Genomic DNA, 13,040 nt, shown 5'->3' on the forward strand with positions numbered 1-13,040 from the left:
TGTGAGAGACGAGCTAAATTGTGCTAGGTTTATATAGGATTATTAAACCAAAATTGAAAAACACAAATTTTAATTCAGGGCAATGTGATCAGATTTTGGAAATAATGAATTTTGAAGAAAAATCAAATCCCACAGATATGCTACAGATTTTATTCCAATGGTGCAGCAGGTTCAGGTGTGGATTCACGTAAGAATATCTTGGAACCTGATTTTGGTACATCAAATCTGTTGCATCTACACAAAATCCAATTAGTTAGGATACCCACACATTAATTTGCATGGATCTGTTGGTCAATAACCGTAAAAGCAGTCAACAATAAAGTGAGAGAGAGAAAAAAAATAAATCTTTCTCTTTCCTAGTCACATCTGTGATTTCTGAAACAGGGAACGAAACATGTTAAAACATAAAACAACATATTGAAATTTTCACTACAGAGGACAATTTAAGCTAATAATACCCAATTCATTTAGAAGAAAGTGAAACCTGTCTTTAGCAAGTGGTTTAGTGAATAGATCAGCCAATTGAAATTCAGTACCAATGAATTGTATATCACATGTTCCATTTGCTATATGTTCTCTTAGAAAGTGATGTCTAATTTCAATGTGTTTAGTCCTTGAGTGCATGACAGGATTCTTAGATAGATTTATGGCACTAGTATTATCACAATTTATAGGTATGTTATTTAACAGAATTCCAAAATCACTTAGCTGCTACCTTAGCCATAAGGTTTGAGCACAACAACTTCCAGCAGCTATGTATTCCGCTTCTGATGTGGAGAGAGCAACACAAGCTTGCTTTTTGCAATGCCAAGAGATTAGACTTGATCCAAGCATGTGACAAGTCCCACTTATGCTCTTCCTATCAACTTTGCAGCCTGCAAAATCAGAATCTGAAAAACCAATAAATTTAAAGATACCTTGTTAGGATACCACAATCCAACATCCTTAGATCCTTGCAAATATTTCAGAATTCTCTTTGCTGCATTGTAGTGTGATTCCTTTGGATCAGATTGATATCTAGCACATAAACATACAGCAAACATAATGTCAGGCCTGCTGGCAGTTAGGTATAATAAGGAACCAATTAATCCCCTATACTTCGTTTGATCTACTGATTTTCCTGCAGCATCTTGATCCAGCTGACAACTTGTTGAAATAGGAGTGCTGATTGCTTTGCATTGATTCATATCAAACTTCTTGAGCAGTTCCTTGCAGTATTTTTCTTGGCTTATGAAAATTCCATCCTTGAGTTGCTTAACTTGTAGTCCAAGGAAGAAATTCATTTCTCCTAACATTGACATCTCAAACTCACTTTTCATGGTTTTCACAAAGTCTTCACACATCTATTCATTTGTGGATCCAAAGATAATATCATCTACATGGACTTGCACAAGTATGATATCTTCACTTTTCTTCTTTAGAAAGAGATTTTTATCTGAATTGCCACGACTATAGCCTTGAGAAAGTAGAAATTCACTTAGCCTTTCATACCATTGCCTAGGTGCTTGCTTCAATCCATATAAGGCCTTCTTAAGCATGTACACATGTTCTGGATTTTTGTGATCTTCAAACCCTGGAGGCTGAGATACAAACACCTCTTCATTGATGTAGCCATTTAGAAATGCACTCTTGACATCCATTTGAAACAACTTGAAACCTTGTATGCTGGAAAATGCTAGAAGAAGTCTGACAGCTTCAAGACGTGCTACTGGAGCATAGGTTTCACCAAAATCAATACCTTCTTCTTGGTTATACCCTTTAGCAACCAGTCTTGCTTTATTTCTAGTGATAGCTCCATGTTCATCCATCTTGTTCCTGTACACCCACTTGGTTCCTATGATATTCATCTCATGCTTTCTTGGAACCAAAGTCCACACTTCATTGTGTTCAAACTGGTTCAGCTCTTCCTGCATTGCTGTTATCCAATTGCTGTCTTGCAGTGCTTCTTCCAGGCTTTTAGGCTCAATCTGTGACACAAAAGCTACTGTTCTGCAGAAGTTGTTGAGTGAATTCCTTGTTGAGACTCCTTTCTCAATTTTACCAATTACATTGTCAAGAGTGAGATCCCTTGGTGTCTTCCATTCTTTAGGCAGTCCTGCATTCACAGTAGATTCTTTGACAGAATTTGGATTAGTAGCATCAAGCTCACTAGATTGATTCTGTTGCATAATTGTTCTTAAATCATCCATACCAGGTTCATCCAGAACAGATTTGGGCACAGAAAAATCTGTTTCATCAAATACAACATGTATAGATTCTTCAACTGCAAGCAATCTTTTATTATACACTCTATAAGCATGACCATTTATAGCATATCCAATATGTATTCCTTCATCTGATTTAGGATCAAATTTTCCCAGATTATCTTTACCATTATTTAAGACAAAGCATTTATAGCCAAACACTCTAAGATGACTAATGCTAGGCTTCCTACCCTTATACAATTCATAGGGAGTTTTCTTAAGAATTGGTCTAATTAATGTTCTGTTAAGCACATAAGAAGCAGTGTATACAACATCTGCCAAAAAATATTTAGGTAAACCAGATTCATTTAGCATAGTCCTAGCTAACTCTTTTAGTGATCTATTCTTTCTTTCAACAACACCATTTTGTTGGGGTGTCCTAGGAGCAGAATAACTATGTGTGATCCCATGTTTTTCACAATATTTATCAAACTTTGCATTTTGAAATTCTCCCCCATGATCATTACGAATCTGTTTTATCCTATTTTCATTTTTATTATGCAGAACCTTAGCAAGTTTCTTAAAGGCTTTATATGCATCATTTTTAGAAGCAAGAAACAAAGTCCATGTATATCTTGAAAAGTTATCAACAATCACCAAAGCACAGTAATTTCCAGCTAAGCTAGCAGTCCTAGATGGTCCAAACAAGTCCATATGCAAAACATCCAAAGCTTTATTTGAAGAAATCATATCTTTTGATTTAAAAGAAGTTCTAATCTGTTTTCCCTTTACACAGGCATCACACAATCTGTTATTTTGAAACTTTATGTTTGGTAAACCAGAAACAAGTTCCTTAGATTTTAGCTTATTCAAGTGATTTGTGTGAATGTGAGCTAGTCTCCTATGCCACAGCCATGACTCATCATTTTTAGATAGCAAACACTCATTTTCAGAACAACTCTTTATAATGTCAAGGAGATAAATGTTGTTTACCCTTTTTCCAGGGAACAACACCTTAACAGAATTTTCATTTGAAATTGTACAAGTATTGGCTTCGAAATTGACCTTGTATCCCTTGTCACACAGCTGGCTAATGCTTAGAAGACTATGTTTTAGCCCTTCAACATATAGGACATTCTCAATAGTAGTTGAGTCTTTAGTACCAACATCTCCTCTTCCAAGAATTTTTCCTCTATTGTTATCTCCATATGTGACATGCCCTTCAGCTTTGAGTTTCAAATTTATGAACTGAGTCACATCACCAGTCATGTGTTTTGAGCAGCCACTGTCAAGATACCACTGGTTTCTCCTGCTGTTTTTTGAGTCAGAGTTGGATCCCTCATCATTCACCATGAAGCAAAGATTTGCTTCTTCACTTTCAGTTGAGGAATAACTAGATGAGGATACATCATTTTCTTCCCATGAGATATATGCTCTTCTACCTTTGCCTTTGTCACTCCTCTTGCTTGCTGATTTTTCTTTACTTTGATTGTTTGGACAATCAGCTTTTATATGACCTGGTTTACCACATCCAAAGCACGTGTAATTGGAAGAATTTGAATCATTAGGTTGTTTGGAATACCTCTTTCTTTGCTGAGTTCTGTCACGGTTTTTCTTTCTAAGAAACCTGCTGAATTTTCTGGTGAGCAGACTCACGGTCTCATCATGTTCTGGATCACCTTCTTCCTCACTTGTATCATGTTCCATGGTAGTTTTCAGAGCAATTCCTTTGGCCTTCTTCTCCACTGTTTCTTGTTCTTTCAATTTTTTCAGCTCAATTTCATGCTCTATCAGCTTTCCAAAAAGTGCAGCAGTGGACATCTTGGATAAATCTCTGGATTCTGAGATTGCTGTTACCTTAGGCTGCCAGCTCCTATCAAGACATTTTAGTACCTTTATGTTAAGCTCTTCCTTGTCAAAGACTTTACCAAGGCCAGTGAGGTGATTTACAATGTGTGTAAATCGTTTCTGCACATCTGCAATACTTTCTTCAGATTGCATTCTGAACAGCTCGTACTCCTGAATTAGTGAGTGCTTCCTTGCCCGTTTCACATCATCAGTCCCTTCATGAGTCACCTCTAGTACATCCCACATCTCCTTTGCTGAGTTACATTGAGAGACTCTAAAGAACTCATCCATATTCAGTGCAGAGGTGATGATATTCTTGGCTAAGGAGTCATATTGGGCCTTCTTCTTCTCGACTTCACTCCATTCAGACCAAGGCTTCTTTATTGTTTCATCTTTGACAACCTGCATAGGTATGAAAGGTCCACTGACCACTGCATCCCAGATTCCCATGTCAATAGACTCCATAAAGATCTTCATCCTGATTTTCCAGAAAGCATAGTTAACACCACCAAACATAGGAGGTCTATTAATAGACGCACCTTCAGCAAAAGGCATTTTAAACTCAGACATCATACACACACTTGAGCAAAATACAAGCCCTAGCTCTTGATACCAATTGTTGGGTCTATTAGAGTCTAAGTTCAAGAGGGGAGGGGTGAATTGAGCTTATAAAATTTTCGCAAGAACACACAATTTTTCAGTATTCCAGAGGCAAAAAGAACATATTGTTTTTACATGAAACAAATGGATTCTTCAGAGCAGTCTTGGCACAATTTGAATTTGTTCAATGTAAAATTGTGATCAACAGAGAATTATAACAGAATCAGATCAGCTTAATATTGTGAGGATGAAGGATACAGCTATGCTTAGAAATCAAACAAAATTACTCAACACAAGGTTTTAAGAAGAATGATCCTTTCTCAGATTTTAATGAATGGACAGTTTGTTCACAAATCACTTAAGCCATTATATACAGCAGCCTTGTTTATGATCAGAGAACTTTAACAAATCAGGAAGAACAGTTTTCACTTAAACCCAGAATTAACAGATTCAATTTCAAAAGAACAGACTTAGTTCTTGACAGACTTAAGCAAAATCAGAAATGAGTGCAGGGATGAGAAGACAAGGCACACAAGTTTTTATACTGGTTCACTCATACAGAGCTACATCCAGTCTCACCTTACCCCAAGGTGGAATTCACTAAAAACAGTACCAATTACTTACAAACACAGCAGTTCTTGAACACTACAAGAACAACACACACAATGCTGAAAAACCCTATTTCAGCACACCTTGCGCTCCAAGAAACCCTATCAAAGAGTGACTAACACTTACACCTTTACAAAACAGAATAAAGGAAAGATTACACCTGAAAAGAAGATGCAAGAACTCAAAACCAGTAGTTCAATTTGCTGCAGAACTGCACCAGCACCTTCACCAAGATCAAAGGTTTCCTAGAACAAGCACACTTGAAAATCTCTTTGGAAAACCTTTCAAAAATCTTTCAATCCTTCTTCTCACATGGAAAATGTTTGATCTCTGTCAAAAACGTAATTGCTCAGCACACCCTCATGTGAGATAGACTTTTCTTTATATAGAAAACAGTTTCTAACTTCTTTTCAAAAAACAGTTGAAAAGCAGTTATGAAAACAACATATTCATTTTTGAACTTAACAGATTTATTTTGTGAAAACCACAAACTCAGCTAACTGAAATAACTGTCTGAGTTGTACCTTTGGTGCCCTAACTAACTTGTGAAAAACCTTTCAACAGATCAAAGGGAAAACCAATTCTTTCATAGTGAAACAGACTAAATGAAGGCAAGTAGGCCAGCTCAACTTTAGCTGAAATAACGAACTAAGCTTTGTCTGTGGTCTCTAACAGAACTTTTAGAAAAGCCTTTTAACAGAGAAGAAATAAACAGATTCTTTCTCCATAAAACAGATTTATTTGTGTACTGATTTAAAACTTTTAAAACCATTTTAAAAAGCTTTTCAAAACCCATTTAACCACATCATGTGCTTGATCTAGACTTGGTTAGGCATCTAGGATAGGTTATACAGCAAAAGGCAATCATACACAATTACAAGCCTAATTACAAATGAATCTAAAAAACCTATTACAATCTTCAAAGCACTCAAGCCATTTTCTTCATCAAACACATAAGAAGCCTTGGTAGGGAAGAAGCTTCCTCCAGCTTCAATAATGAACAAGCAGATCATGATCAAATAATGTTAGACCCTCAAATAGAAAAAGAACTTGAGCCTTTAGAGCAACAAATGCAATTTGAATTGAGACGCTCTGAAAGAAAAAGAAAGCAATTATCAAAGTATCTTGAAGAAGATTATATTACTTTGAAAGATAATGGTGAACCTCAAAACTTCTCAGAGGCTATGGAGTCATTTGAGAAAGGGGAGTGGATCAAAGTCATGGAAGAAGAGATGAACTCTTTACATGAGAACCATACTTATGATCTGGTGGACCTACCTAAAGGAAGAAAAGCCTTGAAAAAAAATGGATGTATAGGCTTAAAACTGAAGAAGGAAGCTCGAGACCAAGGTACAAAGCTCGAATTGTTGTGAAAGGGTGGAATCAAAAGAAATAAGTTGATTTTGATGAGATATTCTCACCAGTGGTTAAGTATTCCTGCATAAGAGTGGCATTGGGTATAACATCTATCCTAGACCTAGAAGTTGAACAACTTGATGTCAAAACAACTTTCCTACATGGAGACATCAAAGAAGAAATCTATATGGAGCAGCCCGAAGGCTACGAAGAACTAGATAAGGAACATTTAGTGTGTCATCTGAAGAAGAGTTTGTATGTTCTAAAACAAGCACCCAAACAATGATATAAGAAGTTTGAATCCCTCATGACCAAACACAATTTCAAGAAGACAACTACTGACCATTGTGTGTTCATCAAGAGGTATGGAGATGGAAACTTTATTATCCTACTATTATATGTCGATGATATGTTGATCATTGGACAAAGTAAAACCAAGATTGTTATTTTGAAGAATGTTTTAAGCAAGTATTTTGCCATGAAAGACATAGGTCCTGAAAAACAAATCCTTGGGATGAAGGTTATTAGAGATTGCTCCAAGAAGTTCTTATGGCTATCACAAGAGAAGTACATTGAGAAAGTTCTCAAGAGATTCAACATGGATAAGGCAAAACCTGTCAGTGTTCCACTGGCCAAACATTTCAAGCTAAGCACAATGCAAAGTTCGACTAATGAAGAAGAAAAGAAAGAGATGAGAGTTCCTTATTTTTCTGTGGTAGGAAGCCTAATGTATGCCATGATTTGCACAAGACCAGATATTGCCCATGTAGTTTGTAATTCGAAAATCCTGGCGAAGAGCACTGGAATGCAGTGAATTGGATATTGAGATATTTGAGGAAAACTACCAAAAAATGATTATGTTTTGGTAATGAAGATCCTATGTTGATAGGATACACAAATGTAGACATGGCTAAAGATGTAGATTCCATAAAATCCACACCAAGATATTTAACTACTTTTGCATTGTATCTTGGCAATCCAAGTTACAAAGATGTGTTGCTTTATCAACAACTGAAGCAAAGTACATTGTCGCATCTAAAGCTGGCAAAGAGGTAAAATATATGAAAAATCTCTTGCTTGAATTTGGTCGTGTTCAAGAAAGATATGTTCTCCATTGTGACAACCAAAGTGCAATCTACCTAGCTAAGAATCCTACATTTCATTCTCGAACAAAGCACATTAATTATCATTATCATTGGATACGAAATGCTTTGGAGGATGAAGAGTTGCAGCTAGAGAAGGTTCATACAAATGAAAATTGGTCTCACATGATGACTAATGCAATTTCAGCTAAAAAGCTAACAGACGGTTGTAGGCGAGTTGGTTTATTGATACCCCTTAATTAAGTCGGGAAGGGGGACATTTGTTGGGAATCCCTCTATATTCTAATGGGGACCATGATCAATTAATCTTGATAACTGATCCATTGAATATATTCAATGATGGTCATTCCAAAAGTCTTGGAATTATAACTCTCTCTTGAAAATATGATGAACTTTAATTATCCTCTCTCTTTATGTGATAAGCCTTCCTCTCATCCTCTATATAGAGGGAACTTGTGAGTAAGGAAGAGAAAAGTAAGCAAGTGAGAAGAGTAACATAGAGAATAAAAGAGAGAGTTGATATCCACCATAGTGTGAGATTAGAAATCCTAATGAAAGGCTACAAACATGTTGTATTCCATAATTGCTGGGTGAGATTACATTTTCTGGACTAGGTCCCACAGGTTTTTATTTATCAAGTTGAGAAAGTTTTTCCACGTTAAAAATTCTCAGAGTCATTATTCTATTTGCTCTATTTTCTATTATTTGCTTATTGCTTCCGCAATTGCTCATTTTGTATCTACACCAAAAAAGTAAGATTTAATTCTGATTTTCCCAACAACTCAAAACATCATAGCATACAATGGACTTCAACATTCAAATTTTCATGCAATTGTCAAAATACAAAATCCAAACACATGACGAATACACAATGCAAAAACAAAATTAGATATTTAATATTGTTTATCTTAATGTAAGGTCTCTAGTAAAATATTTAAAAAACGAATTATTTTCTCATTTTACTATTATTTGGTGTTTTATGCGTTAGTAGTGAATATCTTGTTAGGTTGTAATTAGAGGAAAACGAATCACATCACAAGTTTTTTTAAAATAATATTTTAAAAACGAAAAAATTATTTAATTCTATCATTCAAATTTTCATTCTAATATCATGTTTTATTGTTGTAATTAAATAAATAATAAATTTAAATATAAAAGACATATTTTTAAATATAAAATAAATATTTTTAATTATATTAATGTGTTGGTATTTTATATGAGAAAATTAGATCAATGTTTGATATTTTTGAAATTTCTGTTTATTCAGTTCTACTGGGCCAAATTTAATTGGATCTATGAACTTGTTGAATGCAAAATTTATTTATATATGTAAACATGTACTACTAGTGGTCCAGATTGCATTGTTTCTTTAGTGGTCCAGATTGCATTGTTTCTTTAGTGGTCCAGATTGCATTGTTTCCTCCTTTATTCACTTTCTGTTCTTTCCAGGTATCATCTAATCCTTATACCATTCTATTTTTATCTTATATGTATTGTGTGAATCCTAAATCATCATCTGTGTATACTGAATGCTCCAAAAATATTTACTGTTACAACCTCAAGTTTATTGAAATGATTTCACCATGATGAATTACTGTTTCAAAGTTTGAAGCTTCGTTACTTACTGTATTCGAGTTTCGCTGTATTTGAGGTATTCTGAGTTCTGAAGCTTAGATTTCCATCACCTCCTGTATTTAAATTTCGAGTCATTGTATTCGAGATATTTCAAGTTGAAACTTGGATTTCCATCACCATTTATTTGGATGATTAAGAGATGAATGTTGTTTTTGAATTCACTCCTAAGCAATGTGAGACTATTGACGGAACAAGCCCTCAGGTTAAAGAGAAGAGAATGATGGTTCATATTTAGAACTTTGTTTCGAGTTAAGGGGGGTAAAGTGGGGTGGGGCGGCCCGCGGTAAAGTGGTTCAACCCGCTGATCCGTATTAACCCGCCTCTCATAACCCGCGGCCCGTGCGGGCTAGCAGTGAGGCGGGGCAAACTGGCTCGCAAAAAAATAAAAAAATTAAATAAAATAAAATTAATTGACTTGAAAACAATGGTCTAGTGGAGGAGTGACAATTTAAGTGAAAGAAAATTAGGTTTTCACTCAAAATACAATGCAGTTATACTGCCTCCACCCCTCCTCTACTTTAAAAAAAGAATGTGGGCCAACCTACAAGTCCGCGGGCCAATCCGCATGCAGTGCGGGTCATGAAAACCAGTCCGCATTTTGTATGCAGGACAACCTAAGCGGGGCAGGCTTATGCGGGACGGACCGACCCGCTTTGTCACCCCTTGATCAAATTTATCTCAACGAGTTTAGGATATTTTATTATGGTTATATTAAGTTTTAATTATTTCAATTTAAAAATTTATAATTTTAAATTTAGATAAATAATTTATTCAAATTATTTGTCTTATAACAAATCTGTTTTTTTTTTTTAAATATCAATACTAACCTAAAAGTTAGAGATAGTAATTAGAAGTGAATTAGAAGGGTAATGGGAGACTTAAATGAGAGACTATGATAAATCCAAATGTGAATAAATGCAACTGATAAGCGTAACGGATTTGAAAAATGTAAATATGATTTGAATAATTTAAATAAGATTTGACATAGATTTGAATCATCTAATGGAGAAAAATAATAATAACAGGTAAAATAAAATATATAAAAAAATAGATGTTTTTTTATTATACTATTTTATTTTAATAAGTTAAAACTTAATATTTATATTAATTTTAGTTTTATATTTTTATTTATATAAAAATATATGCATCATTAGTTTTTATATTTCGTATGTAAACTGAATGAAAAGATATTCACATATTTTTGCAGTGTACTTTAAAATTTAAAATATGAAAATTTAAAATATACATAAAGACAAATAGAAACATGGAATAGATAAGTAAACTGAATGATATTTCATTATATATATTATAAATTTATTATTCTTTTCAATGAATACAAACAGTCATATAACTTTTAAAAGTAAAATTATAAAAAAAAATATATGTATACTATTTATTAGTATCTATTTACTAATACTTAAATACATAAATAAATAAATAAATAGCAACCAAATTCAGTACCATATTTACATAAAAATATATTTTTTTAATGTAAATTATTTGTAATTTGTGTTCATCCTGTAGCAACTAAAGAAGCAAAGCAGATGTCGGTGGCGAAGAGGAAGAGGAAGGTGGCGAAGAGGAAGAGGAAGAGGGGAAGCAAAAAGAAGGAAAAGTCAAGAGACAAAATCATCAGTGACTTACCCTTTGACATTCTCTTCCACATACTGCAATTCATGAACGTAAAGCATGCAGTGCAGACTAGTGTCTTGTCAAAACAATGGAAGGACCTTTGGAAGGGTAGTGCAAGTTTCTCTATGAACTCCACAGATTTTAGAAGGGTCATTGATTATAACAGATTTGTGTCTCATTTTTTTTCTGCTCGAGATACTTCCATTACCTTACCCAAGGTTGATGTTGTTCTACACCGTTCTTCTCAGGTCCAGAAGCTGAACAGGATCATCACGTATGCTGCACTGCACCATGTTCAGCAAATCACACTTCATCTTTCTTTCTACATGTTGGATTCCAAATTTCCTTCATTCATAATTCAATGTCCATCTTTGTTTTACCTTCAGATTTCCCATAAACATTTTTGTCATCCTGTGTTGAAATTTCCAAACTCTCTCCCTCTGCCAGCTTTAAAAGTGTTGCATCTTGAGAATCTTTGTTTCACTGCAAGTTACAGTGATTGTGCTGAACCCTTTTCGTGTTATAACTTGTTGCACACTTTGATCCTTAACGATTGTTCTTTACATAGATTTGATACTGAAGAACTCTTCATATCTAATTCTAGTATTTCCACTCTTAGTCTGCATCATTTGTACAGAAAACCTTACAGATTTTTGCTTTCGACACCAAATCTTAGCTTTCTAACTGTGATGGGTCAAAGCTATCTATGCAATCTTTCAGAAGAAAATATTAAAGTTGGATCTTGGTTGAAGCTGTTTGCTAATGTAAAGGAAATGACACTCCCTGCTGCTGCCATTGGATTTATTTTAGAGGTGTTATATATTTTTATGTATTTTTTGTTTTGTTTTTGGTTCTAATACTTCTAGATATCCATTCAAATATGAATTTAATCATTGTAATGATTGTAGGTTCTATCAAAGCATAATTTAGTGGAAACTCAAATTGCTTGTTTTCCTAAATTAGAGTCACTGAAACTGATAAAGGATATACACAGTGTAACGTCTGATGAAGCTGTAAATACGATGGTGCGGTATTTACATAAGAACTCTCCATTCGCTAGAGTTGATTTTATAAGGAGTAGATGAATCACATGTTATATCTGTGTTTCCTTAGTTTTTGTTCATAGAAAAGTATCTGAGAGACTTCTACCTGCTGCTGACGATTTACTCTTTCGTCTCGGTTCGTTGGTCTACATTGCTCCTTGTATTTCTACAATTAGTTTGGCTTAATCTTCGTTCCTTTGTTCTCGCTTCTTTACTTCAATCAAGTTTTTATCCGGAGAACATTCGCAAAAGATACTTCGACGCTCAAGTAAGTATTCGATATTCAGTGTTCGGTGTAATTAATACGCGATAATGACATATTTTTTTTGTTGAAAGTCATGATTGTTTAGATGCTTATAATCGATCTGTTAATATTGGACCAGATTAACATTTGGATGTGATTAAAAGTGTATTATGTAGTTTTTATGTATAACTTAAACTTGTTAATCTCTTTTTGATCTTAATGTATTTTAAATATGTCGGTCAGTTAGATCCGGTATCATCGAGACTTCTAGATCTCGTTTGGTTCTTACCGGTACAGTCTTGTATTTTTCTTTTAGTCTAATGTTTTCTATCCAAAAACTGGTATATATTTTGGAGAATTTGACTTTGAACAGTATTATTTGAACATCTTTTTAGTTTTTGTTTATTTCATTTCATTATATGCATTCTTATCACAAATGATAGATTGTTACAGCAGCTAGCTTTCTTTGCTTTTGTTAAGAGACCTATTGAACAGAAGACAAAATTCTCTTAAAATTGGAGAGAATTTTTTCAAAATGTAGGATTTTTATTAGTTATTAGGTCAAACAAGCACATAACACTGGTGCACAAACATAAAACAAGAGTGGATATTTCGAATTTATAAATGCGGTTTTATAACCGCATTTGATCAACACACAGTTGTAAATCAAGAAATACAAATGCGGCTATATAGCTGTATTTATAAATACCATTTACAAGTGCGACTATTTGTTTTAGTTGCACTTGTATATGCCAAATCATTAAAAAAAAATTAAAAATTTTAAAAC

At 34.1% G+C, this 13,040-nt stretch overlaps 1 protein-coding gene across 1 annotated transcript; it reads left to right on the top strand.

Annotated features, from left to right (window-relative positions):
* Positions 1–7,502: 7,502 nt before the first annotated feature.
* LOC137838814 (putative FBD-associated F-box protein At1g55030) lies at positions 7,503–12,051 on the top strand. Its single transcript, XM_068648037.2, has 3 exons — positions 7,503–7,617; positions 10,859–11,778; positions 11,875–12,051. Exons 1-3 carry the CDS (start codon positions 7,503–7,505, stop codon positions 12,049–12,051), a joined length of 1,212 nt encoding a protein of 403 aa, XP_068504138.2.
* Positions 12,052–13,040: the final 989 nt, after the last annotated feature.

The sequence above is a fragment of the Phaseolus vulgaris genome, chromosome 4, assembly GCF_051622355.1.
Source record: "Phaseolus vulgaris cultivar YP4 chromosome 4, ASM5162235v1, whole genome shotgun sequence".
Classification (NCBI taxonomy): Eukaryota; Viridiplantae; Streptophyta; class Magnoliopsida; order Fabales; family Fabaceae; genus Phaseolus; species Phaseolus vulgaris.

Excerpts from the sequence above, each read along its gene's own strand:
- LOC137838814 (XM_068648037.2), top strand. The coding sequence starts at position 7,503 with ATGGCTAAAGATGTAGATTCCATAAAATCCACACCAAGATATTTAACT. Across the intron at positions 7,618-10,858 it reads TTATCAACAACTGAAGCAAA|CAACTAAAGAAGCAAAGCAG; the intron begins GTACATTGTCGC and ends TTCATCCTGTAG. Across the intron at positions 11,779-11,874 it reads CCATTGGATTTATTTTAGAG|GTTCTATCAAAGCATAATTT; the intron begins GTGTTATATATT and ends TAATGATTGTAG.